Source organism: Centroberyx gerrardi, chromosome 12, assembly GCF_048128805.1.
Source record: "Centroberyx gerrardi isolate f3 chromosome 12, fCenGer3.hap1.cur.20231027, whole genome shotgun sequence".
In the NCBI taxonomy this organism is placed as follows: Eukaryota; Metazoa; Chordata; class Actinopteri; order Beryciformes; family Berycidae; genus Centroberyx; species Centroberyx gerrardi.
The window spans coordinates 25,420,172-25,442,202 of record NC_136008.1 but is presented as its reverse complement, the minus strand read 5'-3'; the positions used below and the strand labels follow the sequence as shown (position 1 = coordinate 25,442,202).

The window sequence follows — 22,031 nt, the reverse complement described above, 5'->3', positions numbered from 1 at the left end:
CACCTGTCAGGTGGATGGATTATCTTGGCAAAGGAGAAGTGCTCACTAACACGGATTTAAACAAATTTGTGAACAAAATTTGAGAGAAATAAGCCTTTTGTGTGCATAGAAAAAGTCTTAGATTTTTTATTTCAACTCATGAAAAATGGGAGCAAAAACAAAAGTGTTGTGTTTATATTTTTGTTCAGTATAGTTCTGCATATTGCCAAGTTTTCCATTTTTATTATAAAACCCAGAGTGGGCTCACACTTCTTTTCTTAACAAAACAATAGTCTGAGAGAAAGTTTGTTTTCTTTGAGTGAGGGGCGAGGAGACATGTGATGTGAACCTTCACTGGGCTGACAACACGCAAGGAGTAGATGACATTATTAGGTGCTAAAATAAAAAAAAAGATATGGCTGCTATATTGGGCTTTTCTGAGCCTGCATCAATTTAGCTTATTCCCTCCCAAGCTGTTTGAATCGATGCAGCTGTTTCTTAGACAGTAAGCCCGGTGCATCAGTCCGAATCGTTGAATCATTACGCCCCTAATATGCATGTTTGAGAATAAAAAAGTAATAGACATAAAACGGAAGCACTTATGCATGTACTTGTTTGTTCCTATCTTAGCATAGTTGAGTATTCTTCCATCTGAACCCCTCTTTATTTGTGACCCCACCCCCAGGGTCTGTCCACAGTGTCCATGGTTCCCTGTGTGGAGGCTCGGCCCAGCACCCTGGGACAGTCCCAATCGGTCATGAACATCTCCAGGATGTCACCCAAGACTGAATCCAAGAAGAGGAGGGCCCCGGTGCCGCCGGGGGCCCCGACGCCCAGCCTGGGACACTATAGCTTTGAGGCCTACCAGGTGAGGGGACAGAGCTGTGTCTCTTAGATTTAGACACATACACAAAGAGATACACACCACACGCACCAGGCGTACAGAGACGTAATGGATGCTTGTATGGACACATAAACACACACATGCACACACACAAAAGTTCACACACAAATGAATGCTTAATTGTATTTAAGGATGATACAAAGCAGCTTTTTCAGCTTGAAAGAAGGTCCTTACCATGTGAAATGTCTGAATTGAGTTGAGGGTTAACTTGAAATATGACATCTGAAAGCTGCAGTATCTCTTTGACTCAGCCTCTTTTCCGTTGGGTGTCTTGGCTCGAGGTCACAGTGACCTGTATCATCTGCATCAGAGCAACAGCTCCCTGCAGTCTCATTATGGCGTTATGACGGCATTCTGGGAAATGCTGTTTTGCAAACTTCCTTCATCCTCCCCTCTGATAATAGGGCTTGTTTTTCTGGAGGAATGATGCTGTTGTACTCTCTAATTCAAGTGAAATGAGCGTAGAGGAGCGGAACTTCTCAATAAAACCTTTCTGAGAAATGAGGTGTGATGAGAATAGGAAGTGGCCGTTGATGTTGGAGACAGCCCCAATGAAATGATTCATAGTTTCACTCGGTCCAGTTTGGTCTTGTCAGTTTTCTAGTAAGTTAGCCATCAAACGCAACAGAGACTGGAAATAATGAAAATATCCCGCAAGAAAGCGGCTGCCATCACAATTCATTTGACAGCGACATATTAAGCAAAATTCTGCAGAGGTTACCTTTATCTTAATTGAGCTAAACTGAACTGAACAGAGCTGAGCTGAACCAGCATATTCCATTATCTGGTCACTGTAGTTCATAATGGAGCTTGAAAGAACAAGGTTGTGTTCAAGATTTAACTGGGCCAGTGCATTTCAGCAAGAAGTCTGCAGCTCACCACAGTTCAAGCAGGTTATCGACTCATAGTGGCTTAAGTCTAACAGCTACTAGCTACCAGATGACTTGCTTTTTGGGATACAGTTTTACTTACTTTTTTACTTACTTTTAATTATAGATGTTTAGGGTTTGTTCTTGAGGTTTATTTTACAGCGCTTTGCGACTATTAAGATGTAATAGTTGTCATTATTCTTAGTATTGGAAATGATAGGCATACAGTGAGAGATAGTAATTTAGCTGGCCAGATTAAGAGCTATGACAGAGACCAGATGTGCCATACAGAGATTAGTGACTGAGGAGCCACCAGTATGATTAGACAGCGTCATCTGAGGACAGAGCAGAAGTGTGAGAGGTTCAAAGGTTAGCAGTGTGCTCGCTCTGCGTTTGGTGTGTGTGCATGTGGATAAAAAGGATTTAGATGCATGGCAGACAGTGAAGGCTGTCAAAGCGGCTAGGTCTTGTCAGGACAGTTTCTCAGGGGGGATTGGCATTAAAGAGCTCTGAGCAATTCAATATTTCAAATCAGATCACAATCAGAATCCATATTGTACATTCACATTTACATGGAAATTGGCATAGTAATTATTGTAGGCAATATTTAGCTACACTAAAAAAAACCTGGCACAACGTCGTACATTTTGGTACAGGTCCATTCCACAATGGATGGGATGGAACACACACAATTGGCCATCAAATGCGGCAGTTGTGTTTTGGGTTTTGCTGCACCATACGTTATCATATCCAAAGAAACACTATAGGAACTTGGCCAGTGCTTCAACATGCTGCTTTGTGCCACAATCTACCCCACTGTGCTGCTCATTCAGTTCGTCTGTATCTATATGACCTCGGTTTGTGTGTGAGAAAGAAGAAGAAGAAGATTAGACACATGATCGAAGTTCATGTGAGGACAGCCTTTCATGATGACTGTCCTCATTATGGACCTCCCTCTGCTCTGCACAAGCTTAGTTGGTCAATTAACAGTGACTTACAAGCCACAGTAATGGACATTGACATCCTGATGAAAGCTATAAGACTGATGAGATTGTTATAATGAAGCTGAATGCTCCAAATAGCCTTTGGAGAGGCTGAGATCACTGTAGGTGGCCAGTTTAAGTCCTAGTAAGAGCGTAGTTAGATTAACATCATTGACAAAATTATGAGACTCATATATCGTTGAATGATTCTATAGCCTACGGCGGCAATATGGGTCAACTTCATTGCCACATTTTAAGGAAATCCAGATGGCAATTTAGCAGAATTATAAGCTTTTTAGCATCATACATTTGCTTTATATCATGCAGTATATTTCAGCTTAATGCCTGAAATGTAACTGTAATGTAAATGAAGGCCTCAAGGTTCAGGCCCCTCCTTCGCATTACTTTTATGCTGGTGTTTTTGTTTTGGAGAAATTGGTTCCACACCCTGTTAGTGTTTGTTAGTGAAAACCATGGTAATGAAACGATTTCTTAAAGCGTTGCACGCAAGACATCCACTTTACCTGTGTGAGCTGTTAATAAAATACAAACAAATGATAACAAATAAATGATAGAACTTTTTGAGGTGATTTTGATGGACATCATTCCTGACATGTTTGCAGTCGCATTGATAAAAACAGAAATGCTTTTTCAATACTCCAAGGGGTGATTAGTGATCAATAGGATATAGGCTTTGAAAACAATCTTGATCCTTCCTTGTAAGGCTAAATTAGCAGTATGCAGTACGGATGGGATGATACGCTTATCTCATGATATGATTAGATACGCCATATGGGGTTCATGATTCAGTACAACCATGATACGATGTAATAAATAAAAGTTCAGTGACAAGTATGAGCAGAATTATGTTTATTTCTGAGCCACAAATCTTTCTAGCAATGCCATTGGCTTGCTAGAATGTAAACATGTCATTACAAAGTGCAAATAATATAATTTCAATGAAGAGCTTGTGAAAGTGTGATGGTCAAGCCGTCTCATTTGTGATTACTACAGCAGAATAAAATGGAGCTAATATCGCCATTAATTTTTCTGCCCCACGATACGTATTGTCATGTTTTTGTATTGCGATATATTGAATTTTGATATATCGACCCATCCCTAGCATGCAGATGGTCAAGAGCATACAAAAGATTATTTCTCAGGTAGGAATATAAAGTCTTTTCTCTGCAGGTTTATATGCTACACAGAGTCAGTGACCACTAATGAGAGTAGATTTTGACCCCTTCTGATTTCTGAGGGGCAGGTTGTTGTAATACACACTGAGCATGGGAAGGGCCCTGCAAACACATGACACACTATTCCAGGAATACTGTCTTAGCCAATGTTGGAGAGTATGATGGATGGGTCATGTCGGTGGCGGAGGTATTTTCAGGGAGCAGAAGTTGTCATGGAGTCAGAAGTTTACAGTTTTTGTTGCTTTCACCTAACAACCAACAATATCTGCGTCTGCCTTTGTGAGAACAGCCCTGAATTGAATTATGTTTTGGAACATTGAGTTCAGAGAAACACAATCTTGTTGGGTTTTTTTTTGCGTGTGTGTGTGTGCGTGTGTGTTTTTTTCCACTGCGATAAGTAATCTGTTATTGTGGTTTGGAAGGGAAGCCGTGTCTACATTGCCTCTCGTGATACAGGTTGGGAGTTCTGAGAAAATTCGGAGCTTTCTGCTTCACTGCTCAGTAACAGAAGGTGCTCCTTGAGTGAGCCTGCGTGTGTGTGTGTGTGTGTGAGTGTGTGTGGGGAGGGGGGGGAGACAGAGTAAGAGAAAGCAAAAAAATAAAAGAGAGAAAAGAGAGAGAAAGAGTGACTGAGAGGGTCACAGAGAGAGACGGAAAGTCAAAGTAAGGTAACGTCAGGCCTCATAAACGAGTATCAGATGTGTGTATTTTGGTTGTGCGGCATTAAAAATGTATAAGCGCTGGGGTCATATTTCCAAAAAGGCAGCACAGCATGAAATCTGGTTGGCATGCTCTTAGCACCAAGCTCACCTCACAGAAGAAGGACGGGACAGGAAGAAAGTTCAGCAGAGGACAGGGAGTGTTGAAGAGCAGGAGATGAAGAAGTAACAAGAGTAACAGCAGTATGAAGACAGGTCTGCAGGTCCTTGAAATGTTTTTAAATGTCTTGAAATAGATTATTTACCTACACTTTAATATAGCCTTTTATTTTTTAATACACTTTCAGAGGTCCTACATTTCATTTGTTTGTTGTTGTTTTTTTTTAGCTTTAGCAGATTTTGATTCTCTCTAGTAATTACTCACAGTGACTGGAAAAACCTGGAAACTGGAAAAAGCTCAGATTTTACACAGCTTTGTTTGAATTCTCACTGGACTGCCGGACATGCGGTCAGTCCACAGATGAGGTGATTGGCGGCGTTACACGTTTGGCAGCGCTTCCAAATGAACGGGCTTCACTTTGCAGCCGAGCAAGAAAACGGCTGCGAAACCGTGCGCCGCGTAACCGCTTCATCTTGCCGGGTTTCAGGTCTAAAATTTCATTTGCTGAACCCTGCAGACAAAGAGAGGCCGTAGGAGGAAAAAAACAAGGAAAGGAGAAGGGAGGAGAAAGACAGAGGAGGGAGAGAGGGAGAGTGGGAGGGAGGGACGGAGGGAGGGAGGTGGGAGAAAGGGAGAGAAAAAGAGGGGGAAGTGGGAAGGGGGGGGGGTGGAGTGGGGGAAGAGCAACGCAAGCCAGAGGGGAGAAAGGAAAGTCAATATTCAAGTGGGATTAATGTTTGATAACATATCTAATTTGCGGAGATGACACAAGTGAACCATGATGGGGGATTAAAGTTTGATGACTGTCTCTCAGTCGAACGAACACAAATGAAGCGTGGTAGCAGGAACACCTTTGTAAGAGCAGATTTGAGATTAGAGATTAGATTTGACTCAAGTGAAATTAACATTAAAGTGTCACAGTTTGACCATGGACAGTTCTGAATGATGGCTATTGGCTATTGAGGTAAGACAAGTGAGGGACTGAGGTTTTGAAGGTTTTCTGGCTGGAGAATGCATATGCGTGTATGCATGTGCGTGTGTGTGTGTGTGCAGCAATATGGCCGGCGGGGCGAGGTAGCAGACGAAGGTTATGAACACCGTTTCCAGTGTTGGGAGTTATTATTTTTTTTTTTTTGCACGCGCCGCATTCCTGGCCGCGTCTGTGTGGGTTTGTGATTGATCGAGCTGGCTGGGCTTCCTCCCGATGATCTGTCACTTTGCGAAAATAGAGAATTGGCAGCGGAGGGAGGCTTGTCTTTCACAGCCATCCATCAGTCCCGTAATTGTCTACGACGGTAGCTGGCTTTAATCTGCTCTAATGCACAGCTCCGGTTCAGTCTGCCAGGCAAAACACAGGTTGCTACTGGATCTGTGTTCAGCGTGTCTTACACAGGCACTGTTCCTGTAAGTGTTCCTGTTTGTGGCTTACCTTCAGGCTTGCTTTCTTTTCTTTTCTTTGTTTCTTTGTTTCTTTCTCTCTTTTTTGCTCTCGCTGCCCACCCTCTCTCCCTTTTGTTTTTCACTACACTTGCTGACCGTTCACAGCTCCCCCCCCCCCCCCCCCGCTCAGAAGGTCAGCCGTATTGTTACCGCGTTCTCATTGCTGTTGTATTTTGCGGTTAGTTAAGCCGCGCTTGGCCTTTGTCAGTGTGAGAACAAGAAAGCAGAAGCGTAAGAAATAAGAAAAGCAAGAGCAAGGGCAGAGAGAGAGGAAAGGTAACCCCGGCCGTTTCCGACGCGAGGCATCGATCGAGGTTTGGAAAGACGGAGAGAAGCATGTTTACCCATTTGCTAGATTGCTCTATCGCTCTCCTCCGTTTCCGAAAGAACAAAACATTGTGTTCTCAATCAGTCGGGAGCAAAGAAAGGGGGAGGCCGCCGCTGCCAAAACAGCCAGCCCTTCCTCAATCCACCTCTTGTCCTCATCCTTCATGCTTCCAGAACTTTCTGTGCTGCTGTGTTTCTTAATTCGTGCGACAGCTGAAAACATCAAGTGCCTGGGCTTTCTCTGCCTTAGTAGGTACATGTACAGTACATCTCTCCTCAAAAAGGCCTTGAAGATGTAATCGAGAATTTAGCGGACCATCAAAATTTTATATATATTCATACTACGGTCTTGAAAAGTTTCAGTTGCACATAGAAAATAAGCATTTTGTACATTTCTTAACTGATCTGTTTTACATCAGTGTTCATAAAAATCACAAATATAAACAAATTATTCATGTAAAACCAGTCATTCACCTCACATTTTGCCATACATGAATTTTGCTGTCCAATTACAACCTAAATATTATGTGTGATTAGGATTGTTCTTGGAGTGACTGAGGTGTAGACGGACGCTGCAGGCTTACTATTCTTATGCGCTGACCTCAAAGATTTGTATGAGTGCGAGTTAGGGGCCAGAAGCAGGGGGACGCGTCTCCTGCCACGCTGCCCATGCAGGATGGGATCTGTTGCACTTGAACCTGTCAAAACATCTTGTGTATGAAACCAGCCAGGACGGATGGGACGAACAAATGAGGCGTATGTATGGCTGTATGTTTGCATCAGTCTCAAACAGTTTGTGGCTGTGTGTGAGTGTGTGTGTGTGTGTGTGTGTGAGCGGACGCACGTCTGCGTGCGTGTGTGTGCGTGTGCACTCCTCTGTACATCTGTGCATATGAAGCGAGCAAATTCAGGGAAGATTACTTTCAAAATGTAATCCATTACAGATTAGTGATTACTTGCATCTAATTGTAATCAGTAACATAGACACCCATGTCATAAAGGTAATCTGTTTACCTTCAATTACCTTCAGAATCAACAGAATATGCATTGCACTGTAACAATGTAATCCAATTCACAGACTGCAAATGGCATATCATCATTATCCTCTATAACTGTTTTCAACCATTATTTCCAAACAGAATTATGTGTCTGTAATCTCAATGTAATTGCAAAAAATGCCCTTTTCCCTCCAAATATAAAATAATCAAGCAATCATCTACCTGTTTTCTTTTGCAAATGTATCTGTCATGTAATATCTCCATATTTTATAGTAGCTGCTATGGATTCCAGATGCTCTTTATTTGAGAGAGATTACTTAGATCACTCTGTTACTCTACTCACATTATTCTAACAATTGTTACATGTGATCCTTCTGCCCTGTGTATATATGATCATCACTGTAAATGTGGGCAAAAGGTAAAGAAAACATTCAAATCCTCAAAGAGTGGGTTAGTAGGACAGTGTAAATGACAATGGAACTGGGTCGGCCATTTGTCTCCTTCTGCTCTTGTCCTCAGCTAGCCTCTTCTAACACACACACACACACACACACACACACACACACACACACACACACACATTCTCCAGAATTCTTACATAAAATTATTTTCATCGTACATACACACCCACACATGTTCATTATAACAAACGCACACACACGTCCAAACACACGCTAAACTGTCACCACCGTCCTCCACCCCGCTGTTAGGATGTTTTTGACCTCAATGCCCTCACACTGGTGAGACAGTTCAGCTGCTATTATTATCTCTCACACACACATATATGTGCATACATACATATATGCACACACGAATGTGCTCATGCATGCACACACACGCACACCAACACACTGTAACCTCCCCTCCTATACAAACATAGGCACACATACTCCATTTCACATTCCACATTAGCGCTGTAATGTTGCCCTGGTACAAAGCCCCTCACCCATCAAGAGTCCCTCAAAACAACTGATGAATGGTCACGCCATCAGGTCGAAGCCTTCATGGGTGGCCCCATCTGATCAACATGCTCCAACATGGGGCCCTGCGTCTCTCAAACCATAGACTGGAAAATTTAATGGACACACCAAACTGCCCCATACACTGCATGGCTTCCTATGGGTTTTGTGTAGCGGCGCATTACACTTAAAACACACCCGTGTCCTCATATGTCGTGTTGCTTTCTCACGAGCCATGGATCAGCCGCCGTGGCTGCTAGATGTCCACGCTCTGAATATGAACACTAATCGTAGCCCACACAAGCCTGAATAGAGGAGGAGAAATCTCATAAATCCTACAGTATTCTCCTCATTTATAATTCGTAGCACCAAAGAAGCATGTTGCCAGGTTAGAGCGGCTTGTACAAAATGCGAGCAAGTTGGTTGATGGGTTGCTCTGGTCTGACCGATTGTGGGCGGTGTGAGAGGCTCCAATTGCATCTTGGTCTTGTGCGGCTACAAAGTTTTGACCAATAAAAATAAGTTATGTATTTATACTAGGGATGTAAGGAACAGTACAACTCCGTAGCAGCCTTCTCCAAAACAACTGATCTTTAGAGTTCCAAGAATAGCAAAAAAATGACCATAAAATTACTCCATATAGCTCGTGCAGCATGATCCAAGTCTTCTGAAGCCAAACAATCACATAATGAGCGGAAAAGTGGACCTATATTTACTCCATTATTTAGCACAAAACTACACTACAGCCGTGTGTTTTCGAACAACAGTTCAGTTAACAGTTAACAGGCTGAACTATTGTTCATGAAATTAAATCACATTGCTTGGGAAACAAGGAAGCGTGGTATTGGCTATTGACGGCTGACGACCGTGAAAAGTTCAGCCATGGCGACAAGCTTGTTGAGCTTTGTAGGAAATGAATGGACTTCCGGTGACTTTTTGATCGTGTTGCTCGCAGTGTGTAAAAGTGTATTGAGTTAAAGAGTCTAGAATACACTGTCCTTTAGTATTTGATCCCCCATGGAGTTTTAGTAGACCATGAACCATGGAATCTGCTTCTCTAAAGTCAGGTGTCAGGTGATGACAAGCTTGACCTTGTGAATGTTGGGGCTTCAAATACATTCAAATACATTTCAATGCCAATAAAAGGGACCAAAGAGTGTATAGCACCTCCCGTATCCATATATTGTGATTCTGTCATGCTACTTAACTTCTATAGTGCTACAGATTTCTCTACAGTCTTTGATTATTGTGATGCTGCGTCTTTCTACCATATTAATTTGTCTATGTAGATTTTTAAACTGCTCTGTACTCATCACTCGCTCTCACACAACTTGGATGTGATGTGATGACTCTACGTACAGGGTCAGGACTTGTGAATCCACCTGAGACTTTGACCGTCCTTTGACTTGTTGCTGACCTGAGCCCTGAGCAAAAGTGTCCACATCTTGCCTCTTGACATGGGTAGCTACTTGAAAAGAATCACTGTAAACTTCTCTTCGACAATACAAAGGAGCCATTTCTATTTTTCTACTGAAAAGACCATCTTGCACTGTAATATACAACTTTTCATTTTCTCGAACAGAAGAAAAAAACTGTTCAGTAAAAACCCAAAGATATACACACATAAATACAGTGCTTACATTATTATATTATATACTCAGCTTGACTTAATGTACAGTGTGACCTTGAATGTGGTATAATACAGAGTCTTGAGTCTTGGCTTCAGTCTCTAACCATCTTAAGTACATGCTGCGTTCCCAGTCATGGCGCCACTAAGCCCATGAGAGCAGCACACACTTAACCCTGCAACCCCTAACAACCCCCTAATCCATATACCCCAGCTCAGCCTGAGATATGAGATATACTGTTCCTGCTAGTGTGTGTGCATTTGTGTGTATGTGTGAGAGTGTGTATGCACTCATACAGTCACAGAGACAATTGTATGTGTGTGTGTGTTTGTGTGTGTGTGTGTGTGTGTGTGTGTTGAGGCCACGGCTCTCTTCCTTTCATAGTAGGGCTTGGCTGCAGTCTTATGTTTCACTCTGCAGGGATCACGCACACACACACATACACGCGCACACACACACACACACATCCATCTTCGTAGGCAAGTCAGTCATCCATTTCAACTTCAACTTTGGCCCACATCCACTGGTATGTCTGTATTCATGTATGTATGAATACCAGAGAGGGAGAGGAGAGGGAGACCAGTGAAAAGAAAGGCAACCAGTTGGGGGGCCATTTGGATTTCCATAACATGCCTCGCAGTGAGTTCACTGAGTTCACGTGGGTGAACCCAGTTCCCCTGCTGAAAGGCAAGGTGGCCTGATCAGCTCTCGTCCCGCTGCATGATGCAACGCTGCATGCAGCTCCGGGCATGTTCTCTGCCGAGTGTCAGAGCGAGGGAAAGATAAACGGTGCAAAGCTGCAGCACTTGAGATTTCTTAGAAATATGGAGAGTGACACTGCTGGGACCTGCCCGAAGCACTTAAAAGTGATTCTTAGAAAATTGAATTCATAGAAAGTCAAGATCCACCGGGAGAACAAGGTGTCAATGTGTTCGTCTACCACGGATAAAAACACATAGTTTCACAATAATTAGCTCGTTGATGATTCATGGTGATAATCCATCAGCCGTGCCCTTAAGACTGTTCTCTCTCGCTCTCTCTCTCTCTCTCTCTCTCTCTCTTGCCTAGCTAGTCTGCTCTCCCTCCTATGCAAATCTATGTGAAATTCCTTCAATCTCCAAAAAATCTTTCCCCACCAGTATTTGAATTTATTGGTTTCTATTACCAGCGGTGACTATGAAGAACATAAAACATATATAAATGTTATAATGGAGATGACTGATTTCTTTTGAACCACTTGTTCCCATTGAGCCAAAGTTCACTTTGTATCATTTAAAATTATCATCATTTGTCATTATCATTGAGTTCTTGCTTAAGTGACTTAAGTTGTACCGTGCCAATAAAGGTGTTAAAACTGAACTGAAAGCGAGTAAAGCAGAGACTGGAACAATATGATAAGACAAAGTATGTTTTTTTTGGTTTGCAGATGTGCATGGTACTCAAAAAAATCACATCGTTTTGCCAATGCCTCTGACTGTCATTCATTCTGCCCAAACACCTGCAGTGATCAGTGCCTTCAGCCAGAAAGCATTCAGTTTGACTGATGGTTGATGTTCCCTGAAATACTGATAAGAAATACCACTGTAAAATACTAATATCAGTTTGGTGTATCAGAATACCACTGCATCAAATTTACTGTATCCCTGCCAGATATTATATGACTTGTCGTAGGATAATTTAAGAAGAATGTTGGCACTCTGATGGATTTGAAGAGTCAGAGTCCTGCCAAAACTCCACTCGATTTAATTACTTAGTAGTACACTCTGCTTGACTCCTGGCACACTGAATTTACCAGTTGATTTATGGTTAGACCACACACACACACATACACACACACGCAAAAGGTGCTCCGACAAATTAACTTTCTACTCTCTTTCTATCTCTGTGTGTCTCTCTTTCTCTCTCTCCCTTTCTCTCACTTTTTGTCTCGTAGATGGGCCTTGGCTCAGAAAGCCAGCAGAGGAAAAGAAAGGCTCCGGCCCCTCCCCCCACCCCTGCCTCCATCACCCCAGGCCCCGACGACACCTCGACCTCTGCTACTCCCACCCCCGATAGCCGCGCTGCTGAAACGCCCGCCCCGGCCTCCCATATCAAGGCGGTGCATTCGATCACCGTCTCTCCTACCGCAGCAGTAACGACAGGCCCCATCTCCCCCAAAGCGGCGGCGCACGCCACCCCGGTCCCCAGCTCCCCGGCGTCGAGCAGCACCACCCTCGACAGCCTGGCGGTGCAGGATTCCAGCTCCGACCTCAGCCACAGCATCGACGACTCGGACGTCGACCCGGATCCAGCCGGTTTCCTGTGCAGCAGCAGCAGCAGCAGCAGCACGGCGGGCGTGTCCACACCCGCCCGGGCCCAGCTCACCACGACCAGCTCCGCCCCCAGCAGCAGGATGGAGCAGGAGTCGGAGGGGGCCAGCAGCATGGCCGACCAATCGGATCAAGAGGCGGCTGCGGCCAGCAGCTCCGGGTCAGAGACGGAGTCGGCCCTCAACCTGAAACTGGATGAGGTTGAGAATAACAGACACAGTGCCATCGGTAAATATCTACATTATGACACAATGAACAGACACACTACATAGTTAACTCAAACAATACTAGGCAACAACTCATATACATATTAATGAGGTACAACAAAAAATCATCATCTAAATCATCGCACAGCAGACACAGAGTTACTTCTCAGTAGGCTTGGATAGATGCTTAGATCACAATTGTGCAAACTTTTAAACTTAGAAACCTATAATCTACTAGTGGTAGGATAGTAAAAAAACACCCAAAAAAATCATAGTTGTATAGTGAAATTTTTTTCATTTTATTTCAAATGGGTTCCCTTTTCCACAATCAGCCTGTTTTCCTGGAAATAGCAGGCCACTGTTTCCTCCAATGCTTGAATAGTAAGATCAAATTTCTATAATATATATACAAAAATTATATGATAATAATTATTATTAATAGCCTAGAAATTTGATGAAATTTAGAAATAAAATACCCAAAAAATCGCAAACGACGATAATATCACATATCGTGATATTTTGGTGGGACAGCATCGCGATATTACATTTTGGATATCACCCAAGCCTACTTCTCAGTACAGTATAGGGTCATAAGTGAATGATACAATACCATTGGTAAACATCTATATCACAGCACTATGGACAGACAAAGCACTAGCGCCTGACACAGTTTTGAATGACAACTATATCCACATTTGAATAACCAATTTTGGAAGAAAAAACAATCACTTGAAGTTTACCTGAAATGTATCTGAATAACCCTAAAATAGAAATGATCCAGAAATGATTAAGTTACCTCCTGTTAAAAAGTACCATGACACAGCACCATGGGCAATGAAGCTCTAATGAGATCTACCTGGCGTTTGCACATAGCGTTATGCCACACATCATTCTCTTCAATACCTTTTCATTTTAACACCTTCCATGAGTTACTCTCTAAAACTGCATTTTGATGAATACCAACTGACATATCACAATTTCATATTCCGCTCACAATGTTCATCAGAGGAAAGGAACTGCTCGTCACTGAACTCTTGACAGTGAAGGTAAACACTCTTCCTCCCAGTGTTGGAGAAGCAGTACAGTCAGAAGTCACAAGTTGCCCGAAGAGGTTTTTCTGCCAACTAGAAAGTGAGATGTCTGCCCTAGAGAACTGAGCTGTCACACTTCAGCAACATCTGAAACTTAAACTGTCACGGATGACGAACATAAACTGGTGTGAAAGACAGACTGTCCGTGTGTGTGTGTGTGTGTGTGTGTGTGTGTGTGTGTGTGTGTGTGTGTGTGTGTGTGTGTGTGAGAGTATAACTGTCGTGGCTGACGTTCAGGAACTAGTGGAGCTGGTTTTCATCATAGCTTGCAAGACAATACAGTCTTCTTGTCTCTCACCCACACATCTCATTCACGCTCCTCTTAGTCTCTCTCACTCTCTCTATCTCTCGCTCTCTCTATCTCTCTCTCTGTCTCTCTCTCTCTCTCTCAATTCAGTTCAATTCAATGTGCTTTATTGGCATGACAGTTTAAAAACTGCTCAATTAACCAACATTTCAGAAAATGACTCCCATCCCCACCCATGTATCTGTGTGTGTGTGTGTGTGTGTTGCTGTGTATTCAGACATTCCACTGTCCACTGACTATCAGTATTTCTGTGTTTATGTAACGCATGTTTGTGAGGAAAATAAATCATCAAAATTAGCCATTAAAAATAGAGTTTTTCAGGGAATATACATTCATACATATTCTTCATGTTTTTCATCCAACTTTCATCTCTCTCTCTCTCTCTCTCTCTCTCTCTCTCTCTCTCTCTCGCATATGTATGCAAACGCTTGTGCAAACCTTCAAAGCCAGCAGACATAAAGACGGACAGATCCATCACAGATCTAAACTGGATCTATTTGAACTCTAGTCAGCCTCGTATTGATCTCTGTATAATCTCCATCTTTCTCCATAGCAAAGCTGGGCCGCAGCAGAGAGGTGTCTGACAGGGGAAGAGATGAGAGCGGGATAAGAAAAGGTGATGGGGTTCAGGATGAGGTTCAGGGAAAGGAGCATGGGAAGGTTTAGGCAGCGGGATGACAGGGGAGCGAGAGAGAGAGAGAGAGAGAGAGAGAGAGAGAGAGAGAGAGAGAATGATGGAGAGGCAGATGAAAGGAAGAGAAAGTATGAAGTATGAGGAGGTTAGTGCATGAGACGGGCTGGAACAGACAGCGGGAGGGGGGGATTTATAAATTCATAGACCTGGCTTCTGCTGTCGGTCTGTTTCCTGACACTCTGCTGACAGTGCAGCGCTTTCTCTCCTCTCTCTCGCTCCGACTCGCTCCCTATTTTCTCTCCTCCTCGCCTCTGTCTGACTCTCTCCACCCCCTGTGCTATCTCCACCTCCCCCTATTCTTTTCGATCTTTTTTTCTCTCTATCTCTCACTCCCTTTTCTCTTTATTTTATGTGAGAAAGTATACACTGCATGAGCGAGTTAAAAGGCTTAGTTGCAAAAAAAACAGTCAAATATAGTTATCCATGCAAAATTTGTACTTCATATGCCACATTCTATCCAAAACCATTTTGTCCTATACACATAACTTACTTTTTATCAAACCTTTTATGATACCTTAATATATACTACAATAAGAGACCCCTGATATACTGGATCATATGTGTTGTAAGCCCACTGACTTCATGCCATTACACGTCATCATCAATTATAGATGACTCACTCCAAATGCTTAAAAAGCCAACTAGCTTTAATGACAAGCTCTATCGATGCACTATAAGGTATGGGAGGAAACACACTTACACCTCATATACACATTAGGACTGCGCCCTCACCTTACAGTATAGGCTGCTGCCTTGATGCTTGTATAGGCAGGGAATAGAAATGTACACAGTAATGTATTTTTCATAGAGCCTCCAATGCCTTGCATTTTTTGTTTGATATATGTGAGAGCAGAAGTCAGAATCGTCTTTCATTTTTGGGAGATGCCCTGACTCCAGGTAAACAGAGATAGAGCTATGAACCGTTGAACTAGAAATAATCATGGGTGTGTGTGTGTGTTTCTATATGAGGTGCCGTATAGGACTTAATTCAACCTTTACCTTGCGCATACACATATTTTACCTCTCACATACATGTATGAGATGCTTACACATTAAAATGTAATGAAACACTCACACATACACTATTGAAAACCTCTCACATGCACTATTGAAACACTCAAAAACACTACTGAAAAGTTTTAGAATCAGATACACCACTGAAACCCTCTTACATACACTATTGAAACCTCTTACATACACTATTGAAACCTCTCATACACTATTGAAACACTCTCATATACACTACAAACACTGACAATAGGGCATTATTCATCTTAATCTGCTGTAGGTAAGAGCTGTTGATAGGCACATCCTTCCTTTAGCCCCTCTGGCTTACGATGCATCCTCTTCCGAACACTTTGCTGCTCTCACCTCATCTGCCTGTAACTGTGAGCTGACAACACATTTCCTCACTATGTGACACACTATGTGACTCATGACGTAATATGTTGTTTGAATTTTAATTGAATTGAAATTGAATTTAATCAAAAAAGCGCATTTTGGATTGACACAGGAGCAGAAAAACAGATTTTTTTTCTCCCACTATGACTCATCTGATCTTTTCACTGCAGCTTTTGACTGAAACAGATCGGGGTCGAGTTCAAAATTAGATCAGCGCTTCCTGTGTAAATCTACTCAATAGAACCTTCTATGGCGTCAGGTTTGACAAACTCTGATATAGCGCAGATGTCACCAGCGTGCATCTTTCTGTAGACATTTTACTGAGGCTGTGTCAAGGTTATCATGATTTAGTTTAGCACGTAAAGCCTCAGTGAACCTCTAGTAGTGTGTGTGTGTGTGTGTGTGTGTGCTGTGCTACAGTAGCTGTCAAGGTTATGATGGTGTAGTTTATCATCTCAGCCCTCAGTGCCGTTTCAGTTCCTTCCTCTTGTCGACACAAAATAAACTGAGATAAAATAGTGTATACACAGCACCTGCTGACTAAGACACAACACACTGACGCGTCACAAGGCAATGATACATCACCATCCTTTTGAGGCAGCTGTGATCAACAGGCTGTTTAATTATGCCTTTGTTCCTGACAGCCCGCTATGCTATCCATATTGATTTTGTCCCATTTGCCAGTCTCCATCTCTGCCAACATTGCCCATCTCCATTGCTTCAATAAATAACTATCTAACTGAATGAAGGTTAAAATGTGGCGACATTATGTAATAAAACACTCTACTGTCTATTCTACCTGATGCCAAAATTCAAAGTTAGGACCAATCCCATTTTGCCATTACAGATATAAATCCTAAATCCAGTGTAATTTCCCATTTAAACTTTGCAATCCTATATTTACTTAAGGAGATACTGACTGCATGTAGGAAGAGTCATTCTGTAATGGCAAAAATCCTAAATTGCTTTTTTAAAGTAATAATCTGACATTTTCATATAAATGTTTTGCTACTCTCTATCGCTCATTGATATAGCGCAACAGTGATTCAGCCTATACTCAGTTCATGAAAGCTGGTACATTTGCTGTTCTAAACACCCGGTGTCTGGTAGGTCTTTCCCAGGAAAAATCCTTAAGTAGTAGTAGAAGAAGAAGTGGGTAGTTAGCATGAGCAGTGATAGCCACCATGGCTGAACAGACAAAGAAAAGACTGATACCTACAGAAACTCAAACTTTATCAACAGAAAATCCAAGGAAAATATGTCACAGTCCCGCCCACACTGTTTGATTGACAGGTGATCTCTGGGAAGTGCAGTGCAGAAACACCACAGCAAAGACCGCTTAGCACCAAAGATGTCGCCAAAATCAAACAACCAAAGATCTCATGTTGCATGCTGTTTCTCCTCCAGGTACTGCTGACCGGCCAGCGCCACCCAAACCTCGTCGCGTCCCGTCCCAGGAGCCGCCGCAGCTCGTCCTGCCCCCCTCCTCATCCTCCCCTCCCTTAGAGTCCACAGGCACTGACTCCCCACAGAGTCCCACGGAGGAAGCAGCTCCCCAGTGTAGGTTCCAGACGGATGGACTGACGGTCCACTTCCACATCTTGAACCCTTAGCCCCCTCTGTTTTCCTTCACTCTTTCTTTTCTTTCCTAGACGCCGCCCTGCTATCCTGTTTTTCAAACTGTTTTCTCGATTGCAGTTTTGAAACTATCCTTTTCTGTCAAACTTGTGTGTGTGTGTGTGTGTGTGTGTGTGTGCTTTCTCTCCTCACATGCTCTCCATCTCCATCAGCGAGCCAGGCAGCTGAGTTGTTAGGTGTTACGGGGCCCATGTGAGGTCAAGGTGCTTCATATCTATAAATGTCAACCTGTGGGCCCTGTTAGTTCTACTGGGTCCAAAAGGTCAGGGTTGGGGGCCACACCAATCAACCAGAGTGCCTTTTATATGGCCCATATACAGTACATGGGCGTATATTAGATGCATAATGGACGGGATTGTTGAGAAATACTGTAATTCATCTGTGAGTCAAATCCAAAGACATGGTGTTCTAGTGGTTTTATATGGTACGTACTGTATACAGTGCATGGACAGTTTTGTATGTTACCCTTGCAAGATTCAAACCCATAAGTCTTGGTTGGTGCAATGGTTTTACACCAGTGCAACATTCATCAACAAGAAAGCTTTTTAAATACTGCATTCATGGGCTTTATGGTCATGTAGTAGATGTGTTGTAAACGGGAGCCATGTTATAGTTTGCTGTGTAACTCCTTGCAGGATTTTTGTTTGCATGATACTTGATATGGACCATGCGTAGGGGTTTTGGACAAGATCTCTAGCAAAGGAACTCCTATCAAAAAGACTACTGTACCATGGAAGGGTCTTATACAGTATATTGCTTGCTGTATGTATCCCTTGCATAGTCGAATTGCCATCGTTTTTACTTCACTGTTGATTTTTTCATTCATTTTTAGGTCTTTCTCCGGACGGCTGCTTTCATCCTCAACCCTGCTTAGTGCAATGTTCCCGATCGATCAATCTCTCATGTGATCTGTTCTTTTCTCTGCCTCTCCCACCTCCTCCTCCCCACCCCACCCCACCATCCCCAAACCCTCCTCTGTAGTGTACTGCTGCGGGCCGGTCCGTCTGCGCTCCAAACGCTCTTGAAGTCTCTCTCTCTTGCGGCCCGCCTGACCCCGCCTTCGCCCATCGATCTTTTCTCATCTGCTCCCTTTGCTGCTGCTTCTTTGCCCCCTTCTTCCACCCTCCTGCTGGACCTTTCTTCTCCTGCTCACCACCCTATTCTCATGAGGAATTTTCTACTGCTGTCTTTGTCGCATCCTTCTCATTTCTGTGTATCGTTTGCTTTCACTTGGTGTCACAGCAACACCTCGCAGATGTCATTTTGCAGCAGCCTCCCCTTGAGAGAGTTTGGGTTTTATTCTGTCGAGGACACAAAATGGCGCAAGTGAAAGCAAATCATGCTCTCCCGTACCTGTAATTTCACCCTTTTCTGTTTGAGTTTTTTTTACAAACATGTCTGTATATATTGTAAGTGGTTTTGTATTTCAGCTCGATGCGCTAGTTGGTATTGAGTGTGTATGAGATCAGGGCGGGGTTAAAAGGGGATACACAGAATGTGATCAGAGGACTATATTAAGACAGATGAGCTAAACCTGAGACGTATCGATTGCAACGTGATTGATGAGTGACGTGCTGAGATGAGGTTATGAGTTGAGGCCATGCGATATCTATCAGTCGATATTTTGGTGATGCGATATCCGCAGATCAATGGTTGGACAGCGTATGTTTCCCTCTCTGTGCTTGGTGTTTTGGCTTGGTTTAGAAACCTGAGACCTGAATGCATGCTGCCTTTTGCAACATTATGGAAAGGGTGATCTATCAATGACATGCTGCGTTGATGTTGGCCCACCCATTTTAAACACAATGCAGTATCTGAGATGAAATATAACCTGAAAAGTACCTCTTCTGCAGGGTAGCTCACAAAGACAATAATATGTGAAAAAGGAGAGAGATAGGTGATTGTCACTAGACACTGATTTGTTTAAAAAAATGTTTTATTATTATTGTTATTACCTACTTGCATGAATTCTTTAGAGCTTGTTTTTTTTGTTGTTTTTTAATGATGGGTCGGGATCCAAAATGGGTCACAGGCCTTTCTCTGGTGGATTCCCATATGACAAAGGGGTCAATGTTTTGGGTTCCAGGACAAGAGTAATCATTGGTCATTTGGGCCCGGGGCTGAAAAGGTTTAAGAAACCTGGCCTCGGGGGGGAAATATTGGTATCATAGTAGGAAGCACTGTATTCGTTGTTTACAATTTGGGATATTACACTTGTTATGAAATGCTCTTTTTGTGTAGTGAGTATTTCAAGGGCTTGGAGCCAGAAGGGTATAAGAACCTTATGATTACTATATTTAAGCCTTTTTCAATGAAGAGCAATTTTAAATTATTGGTGTTGGTTAATGTCTTGGCCCATATTTCAACAATGTACTTTTGGTGCTAAACAGATCTGATCGAGATTTGACATTGAACTCATTTTAATCCAAAATGTAATTTGCGCTCTTCTGGTTCTAAACCATTGATTTGTAAATGTGTAGCTCATTACGAGCGTCTTTGAATTGCCTGAGTTCAGAGCCTCATTTGAGCCTGTAGATTTGTGATAACGAACATGCGCAGCAAGTGAAATATGTTTATGGAAAGTGCAAAAATAATTGACCGTAAAAACAATCTGTGATGTGACTGATAAAAGGAAAATGTGTTTGGATGAGATTATTTAAATTAAAGGTTTGGAGACTCAATATCAAGACTTTTGGCTTGGGATTTTGCATGGAGCGTCGCCACGGTTAGATTTTGGCACGAATAACCGGTCACAGCATTGATCTGGATGGGAAAGGAGACAAATTTTTGCTTGCGTGTGTGTTATTGATGTGGCAAGATGATGGTGAGGTGACATTTGTGTAATGTTTGTTATGTGTTGGATAGACGCATGAGCTCGAGGTCATAGTGTGTTTGAGAGTTCTGCATGTGTGTGTGTGTGTGTTTATGTTTATTTACGTGTTTATATTTGTGCGTGCAAGCTTATATGTAAACATATGAGAGCATAAGACGGTGTGTATACTTGCGGTCGTGTGTGTGTGTGTGTGTGTGTGTGTGTGTGTGTGCTGGCTGTGGCTGTAGCTGGCATGACTAAGCTGTTGCTGGGAAGGAGCTGGGAGGACGGCCCTGTGAGTCATCACCACATCTCCTGGAACTGACTGTCTCTCCACACCATTAGGACCAGGCCCAAAAGTGACAGGCCTAGTGCACACACACACACACACACACGTGCAGGAACGCACACACAGACATACATGCATGGGACACACGTGCAAGCATGAAGGCATAAAGTACACGTACTTGCACACACACGCACAGCACACAACACACGCATGCATGAGCACAATGCACACACTTACACACACACACACGCACACAGAGTTTTACAAACAAGGTCACTCACTGTTAAAGTCATTTTAAAGCGTCCCCTAATGACTTCCCACTGCCTTGCATGCTGGCTGGGCTGCTGAAAACCTAACAAACGGTACATTGACTTTTATTCTCTTGGCTTACAGTTCAATGAGATCAGTGACAGACTAAATAAGTTCTCCAAAGCCCACAGGATTGACCAGAGCATGACTGTACTAAAGAGATGAGGGGGGTATGAAGCAATACTATCTATCATTGGAGACTCTAACAGTAAAAAATCTAATTAAAATGGTTTGTTTACAGTAAGTCCACCCACACATCATTAAAGCTGTTTTATCAAGCCACAAGTGGTTGTGCTCTTGGCTTATGTTTGTATATTTGGCTTGTGTTTTTTGGTTTGTGTGTGTGTGTGTGTATGTTTGTGTGTGCGGTGCCAGAATAGATGTTGAAACATTCAACTTTCTCAACTTTCACAACTTTCTCTCTCTCTTTTACGTCTCCTGCTCTCCTTGCCTGCTGTGCATCCTGTGCTTTTTATTCCTTTACAAGAAATATCCTCGATGAGATTTGTTATGCAGGGTTCCCATGCACGGGCCTTGGAAATCTGTAGATTTGAGAAAAATAAAATAAGGCCTTGAAAGTTTTTGAAAATGAGTGGATAGTCTTGAAAGTGCTTGATTTTATATTAAAATATAGCACTTCAATTCATCAAAAAGCTCTCTGGACCTCTCTCCATCCTAGTATCAACACTTCACATCCTGAGGAAAGCTATGATGGATATTTGTGTTGATGTAGCAGCAGTGTTCAGTTTCAAAATGAGTGATGTCACCATGATTTCTTGACAAGATCATGAGTAAAAAAACGAGGCCTCTGTGATGTCTAATTTTGACTAATGTCACGTCAAAACATGCCAGTTTCCAGTCCTTAAATTTCAG

General features: G+C 42.7%; 1 protein-coding gene across 1 annotated transcript in view; it reads left to right on the top strand.

Moving 5' to 3' along the window:
• The window catches only part of cobl (cordon-bleu WH2 repeat protein), a 67,089-nt gene that overhangs the window by 34,588 nt on the left and 10,470 nt on the right, over window positions 1-22,031 (top strand). Inside the window, exons 9-11 of the mRNA XM_078287364.1 lie at window positions 665-847; window positions 12,036-12,639; window positions 17,518-17,670. Of these exons, the coding sequence (XP_078143490.1) occupies window positions 665-847; window positions 12,036-12,639; window positions 17,518-17,670 (940 nt within the window). The remainder of the gene's footprint in view (window positions 1-664; window positions 848-12,035; window positions 12,640-17,517; window positions 17,671-22,031) is intronic.